This window comes from Cupressus sempervirens, chromosome 4, assembly GCF_028749045.1.
Source record: "Cupressus sempervirens isolate cs-2001-9-10 chromosome 4, ASM2874904v1, whole genome shotgun sequence".
In the NCBI taxonomy this organism is placed as follows: Eukaryota; Viridiplantae; Streptophyta; class Pinopsida; order Cupressales; family Cupressaceae; genus Cupressus; species Cupressus sempervirens.
In genome coordinates this window covers 87166838-87192957 of record NC_143121.1, presented here as the reverse complement: position 1 = coordinate 87192957, position 26120 = coordinate 87166838, and the positions used below count along the sequence as shown (strand labels likewise).

General features: G+C 35.7%; 1 protein-coding gene across 5 annotated transcripts in view; it reads left to right on the top strand.

Moving 5' to 3' along the window:
* The first annotated feature begins 354 nt into the window (after positions 1 to 354).
* Positions 355 to 26120, top strand: part of IMPL2 (inositol monophosphatase family protein) — a 203254-nt gene continuing 177488 nt past the window's right edge. For 4 of the 5 annotated variants that reach the window (XM_089824425.1, XM_089824424.1, XM_089824422.1 and 1 more), the window contains exons 1-4: positions 355 to 1240; positions 6254 to 6332; positions 6591 to 6685; positions 6931 to 6980. In XM_089824425.1, coding sequence (XP_089680551.1) covers positions 874 to 1240; positions 6254 to 6332; positions 6591 to 6685; positions 6931 to 6980 — 591 coding nt within the window. In that variant the 5' untranslated portion in view covers positions 355 to 873. The remainder of the gene's footprint in view (positions 1241 to 6253; positions 6333 to 6590; positions 6686 to 6930; positions 6981 to 26120) is intronic. The other variant, XM_089824426.1, reaches the window with a different exon arrangement.

Sequence of the window (26120 nt, the reverse complement as noted above, 5' to 3'; positions counted from 1 at the left end):
AATCATACATTGATGTTCTAATTTATGGACGACATAGGGGAAGATATCAAATAGTGGATTGGGGTCCAATAGTTGTTCACTCAATTTTAATCATTGAATATAACAATAATGGAACATTTATATACCAATAGTTCAACAGTGGATCATTTATATACCAATAGTTGGTTCAATTTTTGGGTTGTTTGATCTATGATTGACTCATTTGTGCACCACTATTGGTGATTTATGAACCACTAGTAGAGTTTGCTAGTAGCTATGGGGCAACTTATATTTTTCATTCAATCAATCACCAATCACTAATAATTATTCATTCAATCACCAATCACTAATAGTAGTTCACAAAATATCTAATATGAATTCAGAAAACTCTACAGCTTCCTCTACGGAACAACATTTTATGCACCTTTATTCAATGTAAATATTAAAGTCTCCGATGTTTAGCATTAGCAAAGGGTGCATGTAAGTTGCCCTGTAACCATTGGCAAAAATATAGGCACTCTTCCATTAACAAGCGTAGACATCGATGATTGTTCAGTGCCCTTTTTGCTGACGGGTTGCGTGCATGGAAGAAACAAAATGGGCACGACATTTAATATACTATATCTCTCACGTCAAGGGCTTCCTTTATTAAAGATTTTCAAAAATTCAAGTGCGGTTGTAGATTTTCCACTCAATTTTTTCGTATCTAGAAAAAGCAATGTACAATAAGCAATGCACAATGATGAAGCAGTAACAGGACTTAAAAAGAAGAAACTGCAAATGTCATGCCAGAGACTGAGCATCAACGTAAGCAGGCCCAATAATAAATGTCTCTCGTATTTTCTGATCGAATAATGCTCATACAGTTCTTTTTGTCGCCACAACACCGTCACCATGCACGTCCTTCATAAATCCCACTCACAAAGAATACCTACTACCGCCTTTGCTAAAACTAATCCTATTTCTCACTCATATATATATCCTGAGATTTCCCCAATATCTGTATGCTTTGATAATCCTAGTTTTCTCAGATGCCCACTTTCTATTAATGTCTCAGAAGGCTTGACACCGAAGCTAAGAACCCTTTCTGCGAAAAATTTGGGGTTAAAAAACTTTGCAATGTCTACTGAGAATGAAGAAAAAAGCAAGAATAGGATGGAGGAGTTTGTTGAGGTGGGGAACAAGATTGCAGACGCTGCAGGACAGCCTATTCGTCAATATTTTCGCAAACATGTAGATATTGTGGACAAGGACGACTTAAGTAAGTAAATTAAACTATATGAAAAACTTTATATAGTTCCTAAGATTTCGATGAATTATTTATAATTATATGAGAATTTTTCAACCATGTAGATTAAATCAATTGTTTGCAATTATATAATAAATTTCAATATATAAAATTCTATATTGAAAAGTTTCAATCAATTGTTTACAATCATAATATAATTTTCAATATATAGATTCTATAATCTATTTATTGAAAATCTTCAAATAGTTTATGTGACTTCAAATTTTTATCTTTTTGAGAAATTTTAATTTACTTTTCAATTAATCATCTATAAATGTGATTATATAGTTATTCAGGGTGTAGTTTTGTCACAAGCAGAGTGGAATGAATCCACAACTCAGTTGCATCCCATAGTTTTTATGGAATTTGCACCTGTCCCATTGAATGGGTAGACACCACACTCAATGAATGAATTAATGAAGGTATTTTAATGATGTTCATGGGACCCAATGCTCCAAAATACCAAGGGACACCAAATTAATCCATTTTTAAGTTCTTATCCATTTCAACACTTCTGTTATGAATCTCGAGTAAGAAGCTAATTGGTTTGTGAAGTCTTGCCTCTTCAAAAAGCTCATTCAGGGTGTCCACCTTTAAATTGTTTTCAAAGTGACTGAGAATATCTTCATACACTGCACATTCTTTGATTAAATGCCATTCCATTTCCACCACTCCCTTGGCGCAGTAGATGCAAGTCCTTTGTTCCCATTCTTCTTTAGGTAGCTTACATTTGTTGGTTTCACATCTCAAGTGATGAGAACTAGTCCTCAGCTGTGCATTAAATTGTTTAGCCTTTTTCTTAATAGTAGATCTCAAATAAGCGTTTTCATCATGCTGCCATGGAGGCTTAAATTCTTTGACATACTATGCTTTTTTCCTGCTCAGCTGTTTTGCACGCACAATGTTCCTGCAAAGTCGCACGGATATGGATATGGATACAAATACAGATACGCTATTGGGTATGGATACAGCTGGACACGACATTAATAAATAACACATATACATATATTTAACACAGTTTTCTAAGTTATTATAAGAGATTTTCATTGCTTCAAAAACAATTTTGACGCATAAATGCTACATAAATATTTATAAATTAATTTAACACTTCCCAATATGTAAACATAATAGAGTTGCATTAGAAAATAACCCAAAAAATCAGTTGTTGAAATATAAAAACATTTTATTTGTTGTTTTCATTTGCTGCAGGCTTTGTTTATACTAATTTAAAAAATTGCTTTTATAAAGTTTTTTAAAAATTAAATTCGGGAAGATTTACATCAAATCTTAAAAAAAATAAAATTCCATAGTATTTGGCATCATTGGAAAATCAAGTGTTTTTAGGCAGATATGGGTGCAATATTTGACGTGTATCTGGGCAGTATTGGATACGTTTCCAAATTAGATACAGGGATATGCACACCCAGGAGGTACATAGGTGTTTGCCGTAACTCTGTGTTCATGAATTGTTCTGTCAACCACTTTTTTATCTCCTCATTGTTGTTTGGATAGTCATGCAGATGTTTCCTCGCTTGTTCATCTACTTATTATTCTGTATCTTCCGAGTTTTCCTCTTATGACCTAGCTCCTCTTCGACAATTATTTTGGGTTACTGGTGCTTATCCATATTTTCAACCTTTTTTAAGTAGCAGAACAACTTAGTAAATGGCGAAGCCTCAATTGGGAACATACCTGCCTCAGCTAAAATAATCTCACACGTGTTGATTTGACTTTAAGGCAGCTAGTGAATTTGTTTCCATTTGTGGTTTGACATGCTATTCCCCACAAACCTCTTACATGTAGAGGATAACTGGCACTACAAAGTACAAACAAACTGAAAAGAGTTTTCTTAGTTTTCCAATGCCACAACTCCACTTTTCTACACCTGTTTTGAAGAAGGTATAAAGTTCTCCATCCACGTTGGATCCTGTATGATATACACGTCCACCGAGCCTATTGTGAAAAATCAATTCCTAGGTACTTGTATTTCATGACTACCTCCAAAAGGCTAACGTTGAAGATAATACTAATCTGCCACTGTTTCTTTTTCAAAGGGAAGTTCATGACTTTGGTCTTGCTGATTTTCACTTGCATCCCAACCTTTTGATGAAAAAAGTTCAAGCACTTCCAATGCTCTCTCAAATCTTGTAGGGAGTTTCTAATAAGAATAAGTTCATCTGCATATAAAAGTAACTTCACAACATATTTCGCTAGTTGGATACCTTCTTCCATGGTTTTGTTTAACCACTTTACAACTTTGCCAATATATAAACCAAACAATTTGGGGGTGGTCACCCCTGTATTTTATTCAATTTCAGCACTTTAATATGTCTACTGGGCTTTGAGTGGATGCAATACTTTCCCTAATTTAAGCATGTCATTATTTTCCTTGGCCTTTGGACCTAGATCTCTTCTTTTCAACACTTAAGTTTTTCAAATGAGGTTTGAAATTGAGCCTCTGGACCTTAACTTCCACTCATTCCACAATGATTTTGGATGTACGCTTTTCCTAGTTTAAGCATTTTATTACGTTTCTTGGCCTTTTGACCTAGATCTCTTCTTTTCAGCACTTCAGTTGTTCAATATAGTTTTGAATTGAGCCTCTGGGCCTCAGCTTCCACTCATTCCACCTAGCTTTTCTCGATGGCAATTCTCCCTTAGTTTATTTCATACTGTTTGCTTTTGTTTGTTGAACTCCTGCTGTGGCAGTCACCTTTTGCCTGGTCATCTTTTTATTTAGTAAATTTCTTTTGTGGCAATTGCCTCTCGCTTTGATGCCACTACTAGCTGTATTTTGTTTGGTAAATTCTCTATACAAGTTTCTGGATTTGATTGTGTAAATTGTAATAAGTGATATCAGATTTCCACAATTCCTGACAATGAATTTTTACTTCTGGGTTCGATTGTGTAACAGTTTTTACACAATTGAACCTGGAAGTAAGAAGTCATTGTGTAAATTTTGTTTTTCCATCAAATCCTAAAATGTTTACGTATTTACACAATCAAATCCAGAAACTTGTATATCATTCTAATGGATTGTGGAAATCTAGTAGCTTTGATAAATTCTTGTTGAGGCAGTCACCTTTTGCACACTCATCTAGTTTGTTTGGTAAATTTCTGTTCTAGTGGTTTTCGTCTGCCTCAATGTTGCTAGCAGGGATATTGGTTCAATTAGAGTTGTTAGTTTGCATGTATCAATTAGGACTTGAATTAGTTCTTGTTTTTTGCTTTCAAGTCATTACTAGGTACATTCTTTTGATCAAAGTTGTATTATCATTCATGGACCAATCAAGAATTGAAACCAGGACTTCCCATTTTCATGTTTGAATGCTTTACTACTATCCTGCAAGTCACTTCAGTTTTTGCAGGTTCTTTTTTTGAGTTCAACTGCCGCACATTTTCTTTAACACCCGCTCTTGAGGTACACTTTGGTGCTCAAGCACCAAATAATACTGCTGTTTGAGGCACATATTGGTCCTCAGGTATTCAACTTGTCTTTGGCACCATCTTATTTTGCATGGAAGGGTTAGGGCATGAATTACAGGACCTTCCATTTGCATGTTGGTGTGCTCTTCCCTTGAGCTACTGCCACTTTAGTGACCAGGATTTTCGACAATATACTTTTAACAAATTGTTTATAGCCCATTACCTCCAATAAGGCTGACCTAAATTTGCACCTTGCCTTCAATCTGAAGCTAACAGCATATAACTATGAGTGCTGAAACCTTAATTTTCATGGAAACCTTGTATTTTCTAGGAAATATGATATATTCATGAACCCCAAAAAACTTAATCATAAATAATCAGTTTTGACCACTCTTGAACAGATATGGTTATACTTTGTATGTGCCATTCGAGTTTGGCTACAGCCTTGTGAGATCAATGCTGGGCAATATTAATTTGATAAATCAATCATAATCAAATGATTACATCCAACTTCATGACTCTTAATAGTCATCAAATTTTGCATATTGAGATCAAAGAAATTCCTAATGCACAACACTCTAAATTTTGGAACTTAATGCCTCATAAGGGAAAGCAAATGATCTGACACATTCTCAAAGGAAACAAAGGACTCTATCTACACTATCTAATTAGATATACATATGTGTGTTTAAAAAACTGGAAAATGCAAAGGATATATATTTTAGACAAAATAATTGGTATTCCTTGTGTGACCCATAATCTTTCAGTGGTACAGATGAGCATTGTCAAAAAATATCACGTTGACCATGGTCTATGAGGCATGGTTCATGCCTAAGGGATTCCATGCAAGCATCATTCCGTGTTATGGGAAATGTTAAGCATATACCAGATTGAACAGGCCTTAACTAAGTTGGAAGATGGATGTGGTGTTAATAGTAGGGACCATTGAGATGGATTTGCAGTTGATGCCAATCATGGAGTTTGAGCTGTGACATGGATCATCGACTGAATATATGCATTGGAGCTTGGGCTGTAGATCATACTTGCTATGTGGAGTCACATCCACATGGAACCATACTAATGCTCTTTTACTTCTTTATAGTAAATTATTTGAATTGATTCGTTGTACATCTGTTTTCTTACCGATATAACTCATAATAATGTTTATTGTATGAGCATTCATGCTTAGAATTAATTCTTCAAGCTTGACTTGCATGTCTTTATTAGGTTTTTTCATGCAAGATTACTGCAAATGTATGTGTACTTGTCTCAAATATCATTGCATAGCAAAAAAGTCAAATTGAAGTGTGTTTCCTCTGGTTCATAGAACCCTTACCCTTCACAAATGCTTTGTTTTCAATGTGTTTTGGCTGGTCCCATCTCTCAGTTTTATTATGTAGCTACTGTGGGTTAGTTTTGTAATCGTGTGTATTTTAGAGAGCCATAATGCCCTTCTCTTTATTTTTATCCATTGTTTTTTCCTCTTTTATGGGGTTGTTCTGATTTTTTTGATCACTTAAGAAATACTTTTGCTGATACATTTTTTTTCATTAAATGCAGGCCCTGTTACAATAGCAGATCGCGCTGCTGAAGAAGCCATGCGTTCTGTTATTTCTGAGCACTTCCCAACACATGCAATGTAGGGCATGGTTTTAATAGTGTATTTGCAAAAGAGAACATTTTATTTCTTTTATGTTGGGAGATTCCAACCTCTGGTATGCTAGTTAATTAGATTTGCAGAAAAATGGTAACTAGTTTATGTAGTACTTAATCTGCAAAATGATAATGGATCATGGCCGTGGGTATCTATTGTATGTTATTTACATTTTTCAGCAATATCAGCTTTTAAAATTTAAATGTCTTCTAAAAGGATGATTCTAAAAGAGATTGTTCACAGATATGGGGAGGAGAATGGATGGACTTGCAGTGAAGAAAATGCAGAATATATTTGGGTTTTAGATCCCATTGATGGCACAAAAAGCTTTATCACAGGCAAACTTTTCTGTCTTGACTTTTTGAATTCTACTTAATCTACAACATGTACATAAATTGTAATTATAAATAAATTATCCATCTTTGAGTAGTTAAATTGACTTGAGTGAAAGAGGAAACAACAAATGCATAAACTTGTTGGAAGTTTGTGTGTAAAACTCAAATTCTTGAATGATAATGTTAAAATTCTCAACCTTTAGAATAGGAATTGATGATTTGATTTTAGCAGTAAATTTGTTGTGCAGGGAAACCTTTATTTGGGACACTTATAGCTCTTGTTCACAAAGGAATTCCGGTAAGACATGGGGTTACCCTCTCTCTTATTTTGCATAGCAGCGATAGATAGCATATTTTAGTCATCTTTTTTTATCAGGGTAATATATTCTGAAATGTTTTATAAATGTCATATTTCATTTAAAATAAATTTTACCTTTACCAAGAAATCTGTATTTGTTTGAGGTTATTATATTGTATGTGGTAAGATTTGTTGGGTACTATATCTCTTGTTTTGCATGGAAGCAATATATAGCATAATTAAGTTATCTGTTTTCATCATAGTAGTATATTTGGAAATATTTTGTCAAGTAAGTTGTATATTTGGTTTCACTTTCAAATAATTTCACCTTGACCAATGAGCTCGTATTTGTCTGAGATTATTACATGTTATGTATTAGTTTATTAATTCCTTGTTTGTAGCTATTTGTTTATAATCTAGACTAATATTGAGATAAAGTAGAGCTATAGGAGTTTTATCTGATCGCATACGTTACAAAATCAGACCTATGAAACAAGATGAAAGAGATAAGAGGGGTGGGGATATGTTTAAGGATTGGAACTTAGTTGAAAAAGGGAAATCGTCAAGGACCCAAGATTTCCGCCCTGATTTAGAAGGAAGGAAAGGAGAGATTAAGGCGTTGAAATCAAGTGAAAGTTGTATCTGATCACGTACCTTACAAAATGAGACCTATGAAACAAGTTGAAAGAGAGAAGAGGGGGTGGTGATATGTTTAAGGATTGGAACTGAGTTGAAAAAGTGAAATCATCAAGGACCCAAGATTTCTGCCCTGATTTAGAAGGAAGGAAAGGAGAGATTAAGGCATTGGAATCAAGTGAAAACACAATCAGATTGCAACTTAACACAACGATGGAAAGGTAAGATTAAATTAGACCAAGTTTAGGGTGTGATGAAGGTTGAGGTTGTATGAGGAACTCTGATTCCTCTTGGCATCCTGATCTCCCTCTTAGGCTTGAGGGCTTGGAACAAGTTTTTTAAGGATAAAGGGTGATCAAATCAAATAAGTGCAAGATGATCAAGTGAAGGGAGAGTGGCGGAAAACAAGGTGCCATGAGTAGTTTTCCCTCTGACTAATTTCTGCCTTTGATATAAAGGATTCCTAATACATTTAGACTCTCTCCACAATTGACAGTTGGAACCAGAGTTGGCATGCTGACTCGGAAGTGAGGGATTAATATCAAATTGACTAAGTTTAACAAGGAATGGAGGTGCAATTTGGAGAAAGTCAAGGGAAATTCCTTGACTCCCTAGGTGAAATTCTGCTCATCTAGCTAGAGAAAAATCCTAACCATAAAGGTCTCTCACCCTGAATCTACAATGTTTGGAGCTTATTGTGAGCATGAAGAATTGAAAGAAATGAGGTGAAGTAGGAAAGGGGAATGTCGAGTCGGTAAATAATCAGTGAATGAATCCTATCCTAGGGGCAGAATTTGAGCCCTAGCTAGAATTCACAATCCTGACCATGATGAAAATCCCCCCAAAATTGTATGGACAGGGAGAGGTGTGAATATTTGAGAATTTGGTGAGAAAATGTGCCTCTGTCCTCTTTGACCAGTTGGCCTTGAAGGGGCTTAAAAAACAAATTAATTTTGTTAAATTAATAGGATCATTGCAGATTTAATTGAATTGTCTTCTAGGTATATTCTTTCCAAAGACAATGATCTTATATTTATGATAGAGAAAGGATCAAGAGTAGACATGTCCCATGACAGGACATGTCCTTTCATTAACATAATGATAATTATATATATCATTATATTAAATTCTCTAATATAATAATAGTATACAATTTCTCACATTATATATATATATATATATATATATATATATATATATATATATATATATATATATCACATTATAATAACCTCATATCTCAAATATATATAAATTATATCTCATATATAATTATATATATTTTTATAGGCTAATCCGATTGAAGCTACCAAACATCAACACTCCCTCTTAGCTAGGGAGGATAAACACAATATATATATTACACCATTAGTAATATTAGTTATGACAAATTTAAATTTATCTTTGATCACAAGATATTCATTATTTTGATATAATGAGTCTAGGTCTCCCAGAATATTGACATTCAATATCCACCAAGTGCTCAAAAAGTTTTGATATCACATTTGATATCATGAGTATTGGCCTCCTAGAATATCAATGATATTCACCAAGTACTCAAAAATGTTGGATATCACATCTGATATCATGAGTATTAGCCTCCCAGAGTATCAATGATATTCACCAAGTACTCAAAAATGTTTGATATCACATCTGATATCAAGAGTATTGGCCTCCCAGAATATCAATGATGTTCACTAAGTACTCAAAATAAGGTTTGATATCACATTTGATATCACATTTGATATCAAGAGTATTCGCCTCCCAAATATCAAAGACATTCACCAAGTACTCTTTGAGCAATGGCCTCCTAGAACGTTGAGATGCAAGACATTCACCATATACTCAATTGTTTGATCTCATAATACAAGTTATTGTAAGATCATCACCTCGCAAAAACTTCTCCAAATACAAGTGATGATCATGTGGAAGTTGTCACTTCCTCATGATGTACACAGGGGGTGGGCCCATTAAATTCACATGGTCACCATGTATATTCATGAATCATAGTCCTCTTGACTACTACAGTTTTATTTATTTATTTATTTTGATCACTAGAGAATCTATCACAACATGGTTTATTCCCTCTCAATCAAAATGAACGAGATCACTAAAGATTGACTGAGTCATATCATCTATCTTCTCCCTCTCTTTCAAAGTTACCTTCATAAAATGTTAATCTCCCTCTTTTTCCTGCAAGAACAATCTCAGAAGAAAAGATCAAGGCAAATCGCTCTTATAAAATAAAAAATAAGAGAGAAACCATAATAATAATCAAAGATAATAAATAGTTATGCACAATAATATTATTATCCTCTTACATATTTCAATGACACAACTCTTCAATTTAAAATGTTCAAAAATAAGAAATAAGATAACATAAACTCAATCTTCACTTTTCATACTCACATAATAAATCTCTTTAACATTTGGCAAATATTATATCAAAATTATAATGTCATCATTTCCTTACACTATCAAATATCTACCATAATATTAACAATGCAAGAAATTAAAATATATATTTCATAACAATATCATTTAAAAAAACATAATTAATATACCTCCATACTTGGTTGGCGGTGGGTCCCTAGTTCTCAAGATCTGTCAAATATTAATGGCTCTCTTGCATGTTATTCCTTACATGAGTCTCTCCTTTCAATGCATTGTGTGGACCTTTAATTATCAATCATCTTAATAGTATTATAATTGTGAGTTGTAAACTATATATATGTACAAACCCTTTGACCTTGTCATCCTGACCTTACTTGGCAATATATTAATTGACACACACACATATTTGTATCCCTTATTCCCTGACAACGTAGAATCCATATTATTTTTAACATCCCATGTCACTTGTGTATCTATTCTAATTCACAATGTTCTTCTTCTACCGCAGCAATCCTTGATTGGCTTGACTACGTGTTGTACGATACATTCTGCAGTTTCATATTTTTTTTCTTGGAATTCTACTCACTATCCACTTATTTGATTCTTTTCTTTTATCTTTTTCTTGTCTCTCCACAACGAACTTCTGCCTATGATCATGGTCATATCCGTATCCCTCCCCGTTTCTCATTTTTCTGCTCTCTGCTAGTCTCTTCTTAATATCTTCTATATTCATGACCCACTTCTGATTTTTCAATAGACTCTAGATATTTTTCTTCATTGATATTGAGTGAGTTTGTATGTCGCTCTCAGCAAACAAAACCGTAAACTAGTAATATAAAATATCTGATGTTCAATTTTTACCCTGTCTCTTGTTATGATTATATAATCATTTTAAACTTTATTTCTAATTTACCGTGAGAGTGTCCGACTCTTGATAAATAAATCTCAGTTGTATACAAACTCATTACTTTATGTTCACTTGATTTAGACAATGGTAAGATCCACAGGCCTGATTATTGTGCTTCCTTCCTTATTAAAGAGTTAAATAGGGGCTGTTGTACTCAATGGTGAAACTCACTAGCTGTCTCTCATATGCAAAAGGAGATACGTATCATTCTGAAAGTTTTAGATCATTATTATAATCACATTTCAACACCATTTCCCAGTGATATTCAAAGGATAGTCATGAATTTCTGAGCACCATTTAAGAGCACCATGCAACTACCAATCTGTCATGTATTTTTATTTGATTTACATCTACAAATAGGCTTTGATACCATGTGAAATTAATAGGATCATTGCAGATGTAATTGAATTGTCTTCTGGGTATATTCTTTCCAAAGACAATGATCTTATATTTATAATAGAGAAAGGATCAAGAGTAGACATGTCCCATGACGAGACATGTCCTTTCATTAACATAATGATAATTATATATATCATTGTATTAAATTCTCTAATATAATAATAGTATATAATTTTTCACATTATATATATATATATATCACATTATAATAACCTCATATCTCAAATATATATAAATTATATCTCATATATAATTATATATATTTTTATAGGCTAATCCGACTGAAGCTACCAAACATCAACAAATTGAAATAATTCATTGGCTTTCGAGAGCCAAGTCGGCCAGCATTGGGGACTGTGCATTTTCAAGCTCCCATCACCTATATAAGAGAAGCAAGACCAAGCCATTTCCACACAAAACAAATCAATTTCCTCTCTGCCTATGGGCAGCGAATTAGCAGCAGTAGGGCAGCAAACTTGTCCACCTATGGACTGCGAATTTCATTTCTTGAAGCATCAAATTGCATATGGGACAACAGATCACATTGGGAAAGGATGCATCTTCAACAAGGCAGCGAGCTTAAGGGGAAGAATTGATTCAAAGTAAGGGACAAATGAGATAAATTGAAGGAAATCTGGGCATGCTATAGTAGAAACTTATCTAACTTTCCAGATTTTTTCATAATGTTGATTTAATCTTTTTTCATGAAACTTCAGATTTCCAATGCATGTTCCTCTCTCTTGTTTTGCAAGGTGAGTCATTGGAGAGGGTAGGAAGGCACAAAGGAGATAACTCAAGTCGAGGACTCCAAATGAGAAGAATAATTCTAATGAGATTATCAAAGTACAAATTCAAATCAAGTTCAAGATGGAATTCTAGAAATCAAAATCTACAAGTGGAAGAAATTCTTATGAACTTGAATTTCCCCCAGAAATCCAAGTTTGCTTCAAAGGAATCCTTCCACATGAAGGACTTCATCACTTCAAGAAGTCAAGATTCAAGTTTATAAGTTCAAGTAATAGAGAAATTTTCAAATGACAAAGATGGCAAAAATCGAAGATCAAGGCTCCATCCTTCTTTGCAAACTTCTGTTAGGCCATGATAGAATGAAAGCAACTTGGGCTCCACTAGGGTTTTGAGTCTTGTATTGCCAAACAACGAAGCTTCTGAACAAGGTTGCACATTCACATGAATTACATGAAGCCCACTAATAGGAGAACAGTCCAGCTTTTTCCCAACCTTGCACATGTACAAAACTTGTAAAACACAACAAGAACCAACTATGAAGGTTCACCTCCGAACCATAGGCCTCTCATGAGACCACCTCCGAGCTGGAGAACCTTAGCTAGGTGGGGAAATATCAAAATTACAGCCATTCACACACACATAGCAGAACAGATTTACAGAATACACAAATGTTACAACATTCATATTACTCTCAAACCCAAGGCTTGCACGTAGGATCACCATTTATCCATTTAAAAGGGTGAAGGTGGAAATGAACAAATGGGGAGAACCACAATGCATTAATATATAGAAAACATGCCTTCTCAAGGCTATCACATACCATTCATATATCATCAACCTCTATTCATATCCCTTAATATTAGAATAATCTTTATGTTTTTTTTCAATGCTCACTATTGTATCTTATTATATCTTTGTAAATATTAGAATGTTTCTAATATTTAGGTGTAGTCTAGAATAGAATGTTTCTATTCTATTCGACTCTCCTCTTTGTATATATAGATCATTTTGATCTTTGATTAATAAGTCAAGTATTTTGCCATTTACGTTTGTAACATGGTATCAGGGCGTAGTTGAATTATTTTTCGAAAATAATAATTTCTTAATTGAAATTTTCGGATCATTATTTTCGAATTTGTTCCTCACATACCCGCTTCCTAATACCTAGTCACGGCTAGGGTTTCAGAGTAAAGGTTTGCGAATTCGTCTGGAAAAATGTCGTATTTTCTTGGGAGTTTTTTCTGAAAATCGCAAGTTAGTAATTTCTTGTGCGTTTGGTCTGCAATAAAAACGACTTCAGTAATTTCCAGCTCTGTCCGCGTTTACAAACACCTTTGAACAAGGGCCGTTTTTTTACAGATCTGCAAAACGCGTTTGCAAATCGTGTTTTTGTTTTGCCTCAAATATGGTATTTTTTTCTTGACAAATCTGCTTCTTGGCGGCACTCTTTGGTCTGCAAATCAGCTCATGTCTCTAAAACTCCATTTTGCAACCACAGATTGCATTCTTTTGGCCTGCAAACACATTTTTTTTGTTGTCTTTGACCTTCCAAGCCGCCGGCTAGAGTTTTGCTCGAAACCCTAATTTTTGAGGTCAGAAATTTTTTTTGATCACATATTCTTGGTGGGTTTTTCAAGATCTCAAATGGGTCTTCATCAATTTTTTGTGGGTGCCTTGTTTTCTGTGCCTCGATTTTTGAGCCAGTAGATTTGGATTCCGACAGCATATTATTTTTGGGTTTTTCGAGCTCTCGTTTGGGCACCTCCGATTTTTCTAGGTCTTTCATTTTCTCACCTCGAAGTTTGTGCCAACTGAGATATTCACATATTATGAGCATCAGAAGTCAGACTCAATTAAAAAGCAAGCCGATGCTGCCCAACACTCAAAGCAGAAAGAATCTATCTACCATGCCTTTATGGCTAGCATACCTACAGATCATGTGAAATCTTCTGCTTAGTACATAGATTTCGGTGCCTCCCGACATTTCACTCACAGGCGTGATTGGTTTGTTGAATTCACTTCCTATTCTGACTTAGTAATCTTTGGAGGCGGTGAAGAATACAATATTGTCGGCAAGGGCAATGTTCAGATTCAGTCCGGAGGAAGAAGACTCATGTTCCTCAATGTATGTTATGTTCTTGGCATGAAACATAATCTTCTGTTTGTTAGTCAGATTATGAAGCACTCCCCTTAGTTGGATGTCATTTTCAGTGGAAATAAGTGTTCGATTAGTGATCGTTATTCTCGCACTACACTTGCTATCGGTCTTGAGGATCATGGTATTTATAATCTTGTAGATTCAGGCGATTCCCTTTCGCGTGCCTTCATCACAAAATCGTCCACTCTCAGTAGCCTTTGGCATTAGCGATACGGTCACTTGAACATTCAATATCTAGCACAACTTGCTTGGGATGATTTAGTCCATGGTCTATCTGATATCCAGACCCACAAGCATCGTGTTTGCGGAGCTTGCCAAGCAGGGAAGCAACATAGGACACCATTTAAGGATGGTGAATCATGGCGGGCATCTAAAGTACTCTAGCTGGTCCACGCTGATGTATGTGGTCCTATGAATACTCCTTCTGTTGCTGGGAACAGGTACTTCTTACTCTTTGTGGATGGTTTCAGTCGCAAAATGTGGGTATATTTTCTTAAGCAAAAATCAGATGCTTTTCTTGTATTTCAGCAGTTTAAAGCCCTAGTAGAAAAAGATTCTAGTTCCCCCATCCGTACTCTTAGGACCGATAATGGGGGGGAATTCTGTTCTTCTGCTTTCTCTGCTTTCTGTACTACTCATGGCATTAGACGTCAGTTCACCACACCTCACACCCCTCAGCAAAACGGTGTTGTAGAGTGTCGAAACCGTACCATCACAGAAACAACTAGAGCTATGCTAGAACATAGAAATGTTCCCAGAAAATATTGGGCAGAAGCAGTATCCACCACTGTCTACCTTCTTAACTAGTCACCCACCCTTGCAGTTAACCATAAGACTCTTGAGAAAGCTTGGCCTGGTCGCAAACCTAGGATCAACCATTTGAAAGTTTTTGGCTCTCTGGCATATGTATGGATTCCTGATGCCAAACGCACTAAGTTGGATTCCAAAAGCCAGAAACTCATGTTTACAGGATACAATCACACACATAAGGCCTACAGACTGATTGATGTAAACACTGATCATTTAATCTTTAGTCGTGATGTTGTGTTTGATGAGGAACTCAAACCATTTCAGCTCTTTGCCTCCCCACCACATTCCAAGATTCAGTCTTCAACAATCTCTAACTTGGGTCCTTCTAGTTTATATGAGTCATCTGATGCCACCTCCAGACCACCTCGGCCACCTCCAGATAATACAGCTCCTGCTCCTCCTCATCCAGCTATTTTGACAGCATCTGATATTGGCTCCTCTACTCTTCGGCCAAAATGGTGGGCTCAAACGATTAGTGATCTTCATCTTGATGAACTCATTGAGGGTAGAACCTCTAGAAATAAGAGCATTCAACACAACACAGTTAATGTTGCTCTTATGGCCAACATCCACAGTATCCCTGAGCCCCAGACATATGCAGAGGCCAAAGGAATTCCAGAATGGGAACAGGCAATGGATGCTGAGCTTCAGAGTCTTCAAAAGAATCACACCTAGGTTCTTTTAGATCTCCCTCTTGGGAAGAAACCCATTAACTGTAAATGGGTCTATAAGTTCAAGTACCATGTAGATGGTACCTTGGACAAAGACAAAGCCATACTTGTTGCTCGAGGATTCACCTAGCACGAAGACATTGACTATGAGGAGACCTTTGCTCCGATAGCCAAGATGAGCACTATTCGCATTCTTTTTGCCATTGTAGCTTAGTATGGTTGGAAAGTTCATTAGATGGATGTGAAGAGTGCTTTTCTCAATGGTGAATTACAGAAAGAAGTCTACATGATGCAGCCCCCAGGTTTTAAGGTTGCCGGTTCAGAACCAAAAGTATGTAGACTCCAGAAGGCCCTCAATGGTCTTAAACAAGCCCCTCGGGCTTGGTACATAAAGATTGATCAGTACTTGGTTGCTCAGGGATTTCAGTGTAGCCCGTCAGATAGTAATCTATATATTCAACACTCTGGTAATGATATTCTTTTTCTTGTTGTCTATGTGGATGATTTGATCATTACTGGGAGTTCAGAACATTTGATTTCAGAAATCAAACAGGATCTATGTAGAACTTTTGATATGACAGATCTTGGATTGCTTCATTATTGTTTAGGTATTAAGGTTTGGCAGATTGACAACAATATTTTTTTGTCTCAATCCAAGTATGCCAGAAATTTGCTTGATAGGTTTCAAATACAGAATTGCAAACCTGCCTCCACTCCTATGGAGACTTGTTTGAAATTGTCCGCACAATCTGATTCTCCTCCTGTAGATGAAACACTCTTTAGACAGCTAGTAGGTAGTCTCATCTACCTTACTACTACTAGACTTGATCTCAGTTTTGCAGCCAGCTACATCTCATGGTTCATGACGAACCCCAAGACTGATCATTGGATTGCAGCGAAACGTGTGTTACGCTATGTACATGGTACTTCAGATTATGGTCTTCTTTACACAAGGAGTACTACTCCTCAGCTAAGTGGATTCACTGATTTCGATTGGGCCGACTTAGTTGATGATAGGAAATCTACTTCTATCTATGTGTTCAGTATCGGATCTATAGTAGTTACCTGGACCAGTAAGAAGCAACAGGCACATGCACTCTCCTCTACAGAAGCAGAATATAGAGGAGCTATCAAGGCAGCTTGTGAAGTAGTTTGGCTCCGTTAGATGCTTGCAGATATGCATATTCCTCAAGTAGGTCCAACTTCTTTGTTTTCAGACAATCAGGGAGTACTCGAACTTGCCAAGAACCCAGTGTTTCATGAATGAACCAAGCACATAGAGCTTCATTGCCATTACATCCGATAGTTAGTAGAAGATGGATCTATTCAGTTACTCTATGTCCCTACCTCAGAGCAACCAACAGATATTTTTACAAAACCACAAAACCACTTAGTCCTGACAAGTTTGTTAAATTTAGGGGATTTATTGGTGTAATAAATAGATTGAGCATTAAGGGGGGTATTAGAATAATCTTTATGTTTCTTTTTAATGCTCACTATTGTATCTTATTATATCTTTGTAAATATTAGAATGTTTCTAATATTTAGGTGTAGTCTAGAATAGAATGTTTCTACTCTATTCGAATCTCCTCTTTGTATATATAGATCATTTTGATATCTGATTAATAAGTCAAGTATTCTGCCATTTACGTTTGTAACATTATGTTCCCCAAGCAAAATGTGGCATATGGGGCCCATAACACCCATATGCTACCCCATCCATCCCAAGGAGAGACTCTTCACCCAAATGGATTCACTATACCCTTTACCCAACAAGCCTTACCTTCCCTCCCAAGGGTGAGGCTCACCATGAACTCCCATATGCATTTAGTCAAACAAAAGAAACTAAAATGTCAAGAACTCACATGAACACCATAAACACTACACAATTCAAGAACACCACAAAACACATCCACAATGCACAAATTTGCAGAACTACACAAGAAGATACAACACAAGACAAGAAGCATAATTATAACTATTTACCATGAACATAAAATCCACATGATAGGGGTGATGGAACCCTATTTTTTGGCAAAAAACTAGGTCTCCATTTTTGAAATAAGGATGGAAAATTAATGGAAATGAATCTCTTTTCTACTTTATATGATGATTTTGCTGACAGGGAAGAGATTTGGGGTGAGAGATCAATATAAATGAACTCTGTTAATAGTTCTTCTGCTGATGATGTACAGTCTCTCGAGAAAATGAAGGAAAGGACTAAGGCTTGCTCATCTTTGTCTTCTACTAAGGATTCCAGATGCAGTATCACAAAGCAAGATTACTATGCTTCCCACAATGATTCAAAGAAACCTAGTGTATCAACATGTGAAGAATCTTTACAAGAAGTATGCGACTCCAATATTGGATTGACAGCAGACAATTATGCTTGTGGTAATCAAATGACAAAACATTATATTCAGCACAAATATTCAGAGACATCTCAATTCCCTACAGAGTGATATATTCTCAATAGAAGGAAGCTTCAATGAGTTTAATAAGCTTGGGCACATATTTATGCTACCTACAAGATGCTTCTCCTAATCCAGAAACAACTATAAATGTGACACACAACAGGCTGTGTATGTTGCACATACGAAGATTACCAAATACAGTTCCGATGAGCAAAAAGCACTTTCATTATGGTACAGCCATAAAGAACAATAAGAAATTGAAGTGAAAGTACTATTTAGAGCCTGCAATATTCGGTCTATGGAGGAATCGAAACAAGCATGCAGTTGAGACACAATTGGTGTGTGATTAAAGAGAACCATGTCAAGCCCCATCAGCAATAACATATCTACAGATTCTGGAGCGAACAGTTATTTTCTTGACTTGGGTATGCTGAGACTAACTCTTTTTAAAAACAATCTTCTGAAGACCATGCAAATTCGTGGGTACAATTGGAGGGAAAGTACTCACAGTTGCAAAGATTAAAAGTATATTTGCGTATCAGTTTGATCAACACAAAGTTTTTGACCATGTCAATCATTATATTCAGAAAGCACAATTTTTTTAACTAAGCAACCTCAGAGACAAAGAAACCACAGCCATTCATAAGGAATAGATCCACAATGTAATGTCCCTTTTTTGGGACATTAGAAATATTAAAGGCATATTATATATAATATTAAAATTGACTTGGAGAGCGTGGACTCAAAATATTAAAGGTCAATTTAATATTACGAAGTGGGCAAAAAGGACAAGGAGAGATAAGACGAAAAGCCAAGAGGGAAGTCGAAGAGTCACAGCTGTGAGGATAAAAGGAGATGAGATTCTTTCATTTGGCATGCTTGATTTATCATTTAGATTTCAGTTTCTCTCTTGGGAGAGTAATCGGAAAGCTTGAGCTTTCAACCAGTGTGAGGACGTAGCCCTTCGCGCCGGCAGACATTGGATGCAAACCCATTGTCTGGGGAGACATCAATTTAGGTGTTTCATATGCGCTTATAGGTTCTTATTCTAGTATTCCAATCTGACTGTTAAACTGTATTTAAGATTGGATTTGTTAAGTGCTGGTTATTGTATTGCTTTTGTATAGTGCAATAACATATTTTAAGGAGTTATAAGAGTTTGCTGGTTTCTATATTACTGGTTTGTAACACATTGTTATATGCTTGAATCTTGAATATTTTCGGAAAGAATAGGTTATTATCTTGTGGAGAATCTTCTGGTTTTATTGTTGTATCGTATTACATTTGCCTATGTTTGAGTTTTGAATGTTATATTCAAGAAGAAGCTGGATAAATATCTGTTGGCATTTCTACTGGTTTCGATTGTGTTCGAAATACATCTGCAATGTTCAGCCTTGAATATACTGTTGAAAAGGAAATCGAGTAAATATCCGGTATGGGACATTTCAGTGGTATCAGAGTTGTGTTTCCTATCATCTTGTGGAGTTTATTTTAAGACAAGTTTCCAAAAGTTTTATCAAAGGTATTGTCAAGAATTTATGCAACAAATTCATAGGAAGTTCAAAATTATCTCTGTGTTGGCTAAGAATGTCCAAGTGAGGAAATACACGCAAGACTATGATTAGTTTATATTCATTTGGGATAACAAAGATACTTCTATTTGCCCTTTAAATTCGGGTATTGTTGTACTGCTTCTTTTGTCCATGATCAACAAAATCTGGTTTCAAAGAGAGTGATGCACGAAATTTCTTGCACAAGATTGAACTTGAAGCTTGAGTAGCCTTGGTATCCATTCATGGTACGTGAGCAATATAATCTCTACAAATTTCCAGCGTGTGGAAATGGGCAGTTATTTGCAAGATCTTTAAGCTTTAGATTTGATTTTGATTATATCTAACTATATTCATGAGGTTTGAGTCTTCATAATATGATTTATATTGATACTGACTTTTTGAAAGCTTAATTGGCTATGAACTAAATTGTTATTGTTGGCATTCTATAAGGTGAAGCCCTTTTAGGGAAAACACTTCGTATGCCCCTTACTCGCATATCGATTACAGGGAGTCGTCAACTTGATATAGATTGCCAACTCATTTGCAAGTTTTTTTTGTTTATAGTGGAGTAGAGGCCATCGAGGAGTGTATGAGTTGTGATGGAATGTTGAAGGAAATCAGTTGTAGAATATTGTTTACCGAGCACTTGCATGGAAGTGAAAGCTTCTTCATATTTCTGTCCTCATCAAAGTCAAGCCAACAACAAGTGTGTTCAGGTAGAGTTATATCTCAAGCTAGTAATTGTTCTATTGTCTCTTCCAACGTAGCTAATTCTCATGTGTTAAAGTTGGTTGCAGCGGCATCAAGAGACTTGTTTTCCAATGTGCCTAGGTGTGGGAAATTAATGTGCGTTAACGACTTCTTCCATTGCTGAAAATGGTGGTATCAGACGTGGCCCAATAATCTTTTTTTGCCCATACGTTTGACAGTGAAATATAGTTGTTTGGTGACTAGCGATAGTAATCTCCCTCACGTCCAAGTTCAACAATTGACTCAGAGTGCAGTAGGGAGCTAGGCAGCAACATACTAGCCTCGTCTCAGTTGAAGGATTGATCGAACTCCTCCAGGGAGGTTGGGTTGTCTACCATGTGTAAGGGCAGTTGGTACAACGGTCATCAAGGAGTTGCGTGAACAACAAACTCCCTCACAACCAAGTACAAGTTCCATTATCATGCACTCCATTAGCATTAACGTTATTAGCTATACAGGTGTATCATTGTTTTCAGCAACCGCTGGAGGAATATTAATAGGTGTCATTAAGGAGGTAATTTGTTTGAAACGGTTGTTATTGACATGTTTGGTAAGAGTCCTGATAGTTGGCAATACTGGCACATTCTATGAGCGTGGGTTAGCTGGAGTATATTGGTTACAATACAGAGAATAAAATTGGTTGAGTTGTCAAATATTAGCAAAGTTGGGTGCAGAAACAGAGAGGTATGTGTCGAAGAATCAGAAGTTTGAAGCCTTCAAGTAAGACATAATTGGTCAATTTCACCTGTCGGAAATGAAAAATTCAGCAGGCCTTATTAAACTTTCATATTATTAGGCAGAAGTAAATATACGAGCTATGAAGATTGATTAATCAAAGGAAATCACAGGGATACTTCGACCTGTCAGATACAACTATTTTGTCTCATTTCTGCAAAAGACAAAGGAGATTAGTAGGCATCTAATAGGCTTCCACATCATTTAACAAAGAGGAGTGAATTTGTTTTGTGTGACGACTTGAAGACAAAACTATGATCAAGTTGGTTGCCTAGGTGTTAGCTTGATTGCATGAAGTCAAGTCCAGAGGAACGATGTCAGACAGATATGATGTGATTGTTAGTGGAAACTGTTACGAGGCGTATTTTAATGGTAGATATAACATGCACTAGAAAGGTCGCTATGCATTAGCAAATATTGCCGTGATTGGAAATACTGAGAAGTTAAGTATTGGACTTCTGGAGATTCGAGGGTGTTGATGTGTTAGTTGGTGTGGCGAAGAGCGCTCCAAATTTCTGTACTATATATGTCATATCAAAAGGACATCATTATGAGGTCATTGTAATGGCACCTTGAGAAGCGTTTATGTTAGTAAGACATATACCATTGGTTTTTTAGATCAAATAAAAATTGGATTGACATTGAAGGCATGATATAGTAACAATAAGCAACAAGATACAAATATGATTCTCTTATTACAATCAGAATGAAAGTTAAAGGGTGAGACAAAGAAGACCAATAGCAGGGTATATAGCATCCAAAAAAATTAAATCAGCCAATAACACCCAATGTTGGAGCGTTGCAAACAAAAAGCCTTACAAAAAAGAAAGCCAAATAAAGTCTAGAGGTATAATGAGCATAATGAAGATTAGAGGACCGTGGTTGATTAAATAAGCAGTAATTTTAAAGCATCAAAAGTATATGGACACTAAACAAACTTACCATAATATCGAATGGAATTTCAATACAAAGATGACAATCAAGATAGTTTGACTATTTGAAAAAAAGGCAATTCTGGGGCAGAATGTAGCCGTGTTTCATGACTTATAGTAACAGGATAACAACATTCAGCAATGGGAAAAGATTTGGATAAAATCGGGAAGGGTACTATGAAGCCCCAAGAGTATTTAGTTTAGAATTTTGAATCCGATATAAGAACTGAAATACTCAACATTTACAAAGAGTATCAAAGACTTCCTACCCGAATTCAGAATGATTTACCATTCAGCGATTACTTGGAGCTTCATCTAGAGCAGTAAAATAAGATGGATATGGAAAAAAAGAAAGTACTTTGAATTGGTTCAGGATCTGCTCGAAAAAGAGCAGTGCAAAAATTTGTATAAAGAATTTGCAGTAGGTCAAAATCTTCTAATAAATAGTCTTGAAAATGAAGAACTATCAACCACCATTGATTTACAACCTTCACATGATTCCGTAGATGATGTTATGCAGGGTGTAAGTTTCTATGTTTGTGAATGGGAGGCTAGCCTTGACAAGCAGGTTGATAAATTCGGTTGCGCACAGGGTAATAGCATGACAAGGACTTTATATGATGAGTCTTAATATACAAATGATAACCTAACAACACTTTGGCCTTTGCGAGCAAGTCAAGAGAATGGAGGAAAGAAAGCCTATGAACTTGAGAGGTGTGATGAACCAGGCATTTCTTATGCCCATGACATAGAATTAGAAGAACATACTGAGATGACACTGCAAAACGATGAATTGCTTCAAAATGACAATCATGAAATGCATACCTTAAAGAACCAGTTGAAGGTAAATGAAGATAGAGTTGTGGCATCTCTAGTACATTATGACAACACTCACAAGATGGTTGAGGATCTCTATAGGAAGGCACAAAGGAAAAAGAAAGGAGATTGGCCTGTTACTGTTTTGCAAGTGGTCAATGTAATGATCCTGTGTCCTACGTCTACTCTAAAATGATCTTCCGTTCGTGGGGGAAAAACTCACGTGATGGCATTATTGCAAGGGTCGTATGGTGGGTTGGATAGTGGTATGGAATTGAGAAGATATTGTATGGTTATCAAGGAAATAGAAGCCATATGGTATGTTGTGTATGGTGAAGCAAAAGGAAGGATGTCCATACAATAGTATGGACTAGCCGTATGGTGCTTAGGAATGGTTATACAAAGTCTAGAAATGGCCATATGGTTAGCAAGGAAGATCGTACAGATGATATAGGGAGGCCGTACGGATGGGGGATGGAAGATGTAAACACACAAGGCCATACGATGGAGGGAAATAGAGCCGTACAAATGGAAACACCTGGTAGTACAGATGAACGAATGGGTGAGATTGTGATACTTCGAGCTGTGGGGGTATGTTGGAGGGAATGGTCAGTCATGCAATCATAAACTTATAGATTCAAAGTTACTCGGTAAAATCAAACAAGAATAGAGATTGAACACATATAATCTTTAATGAATATTTGCCACAAGATGGTGCTCCGATTTGCCAGATCTGAGAAAAATATTACAAACGACATAATAGGGTGAGGGTTGAATCCCATCGAAACCAAATAAATTTGGCGAGCGTGGACACAAAATATTAAAGGTCAATTTAATATTACAAAGTGGACAAAAAGGACAAGGAGAGATAAGACGAAAAGCCAGGAGGGAAGTCAAAGAGTGACAACTGTGAGGATAAAAGAAGATGAGACTCTTTCATTTGGCATGCTTGATTTATTATTCAGATTTCAGCTTCTCTCTTAGGAGAAAAATTGGAAAACTTCAGCTTTCAGCCAGTGTGAGGACGCAACCCCTTGCGCTGGTAGACAGTAGACAAAAGTCCATTGTTCGGGGAGACATCAATTTAGGTGTTTCATATGCGCTTATAGGTTATTATTCTAGTATTCCAATTTGACTGTTAAATTGTATTTAAGATTGGATTTGTGAAGTGCTGGTTATTGTATTGCTGCTGTATAATGCAATAACATATTTTAAGGAGTTATAAGAGTTTGCTGGTTTTTATATTACTGGTTTGTAACACATTGTTATATGCTCGAATCTTGAATATTATTTTGGAAAGAACGGGTTATAATCTTGTGGAGAATCTTCTGCTTTTATTGTTGCATCGTATTACATTTGCCTATGTTTGAGTTTTGAATATTATATTCAAGAAGAAGTTGGATAAATAATTTTTGGAATTTATACTAATTTCTATTGTGTTTGAAATACATCTGCAATGTTCAATCCTGAATATATTGTTGAAAAGGAAATCCAGTAAATATCCGGTTTGGGATATTTCACATAATAAGAGGCAAATCAAACATGAACATAATCAAAGGATATGTAGGAAAATTGTGGAAACTCCAATGGTTGTCGCGTAATGAATATAGAAGTGTAGCTTCTTGACCATGAGTCATAGTCACACATCATAGCATGGTGAGAAAATGGCAATATTATCATAGGTCATCGAATGATACTAGAAGTCTGTCATGAATTTATAATACACACCACCCAAGTCATCCTCCACGTAGTCCCAAAATAATTTATAATCTAAATATTGGAAACATCATTCTCCACATCGGGTGTATATATGGCTATTTGAAGCCAATAAGACAAGATATTCATAATTGCTTTTCATGCCACAAGAAAAGTCGGAAGGCATAGAATAATCGCAAGAGCACACCCCAGCGGTTGCTAGCCATTGTGGAAATCCAAAGCCTTTGCATTAGCGATGATTAGAAGAAAATAAACCAATAATGGCCTACGTGTTAAGGAGTTACTAAATGTTGGTGGCTTTATACTTTGAAAATGAAAACACCAATTTTGTGAAGCAAAACATGTTTTTGAACACAATACAGATAATGGCTCCAGCTCCGCGTTGAGTTATTGGTAGGTTGCGATTTACTTTGGTAAGGAAAAATATTGAATTGAAGAGCCTCGACACATGTTGCAAACAATTGAATTTGTTAATATGTTAACGAAGCTAATTTATTACTAAGAGAATAGGGGCGATTATGTGGATTAAAAGGAGGTGCTTTTTTATTTTAATAGGACATTGAAAAGTCATATCCTTTTAAGTATCAAGATATAAAAAGAGATTCAACAAGAACAACAAAGACACATTCTAAAAAAATACATTTCAAAGAAGTATTCATATATTCACTTGTAAGGAGGAATAAGGAGCTTAATATAACTTTATAATGTAAATTCAAATATTTTATTTTAATAATAAAATAAAAGGTCCTTTGTTTATTTTCAAATGGCATGGAGATTTAAGTTGTATATGATTCGTCCTATATAATCATTTTTCAAATTCTGTATACAATTTAAATGTCAGATAAGTAGATATGGTCATTTAGCATCTTAAACACTATCATCACAAATATTGTGAAATATTTAATTGTTTTCGTATCTGTGTCCAATTTGTCTCCCTATTAGAGGAGTTAGAGTTCAATTTGGATTAATTTAAGATTGCGTATATATTTGACCTGTCACATCTTGATTATTTAATTGTCGGCAGTATAAGTGCGTAGAACATTATAAAGTTGTATGTGAAAATCTTCATTGAAGTTGACTCTATTGCCCGAATGAGCAGAGGCACTAGTCTTTTTATTATTTAAGTCAAAATATGCATAACTTACCACAACCTCAAATCCATTGTTAAATTAAAAACCTTATACAAAACATTTAGCATTTAATCTCATTTTGATCGAGTTTAAGGACCTTGCCAGCCAAAGAACTCACCAAAGCTTATATTCGCTTTCTAAAAGCTTTGAACCAGGTGACCAGGTTCGAGGAGTGCTACCCATCTAGGTGTAGCAGAGCCTGAAGTGTAGGGGAATCAAGGCGATTCTTGTTTGTTGGCCAGAACTGATTGCGGAATCCATCGGAGAAGTGGCAAGCTCATGGATTTTCAATCTGCGGTTTTGGGAACCAACAAGGGGTACCAACCTCACTTCCAAGCTTGCACAATGGATCACTTGAACTCCTTCCTACCC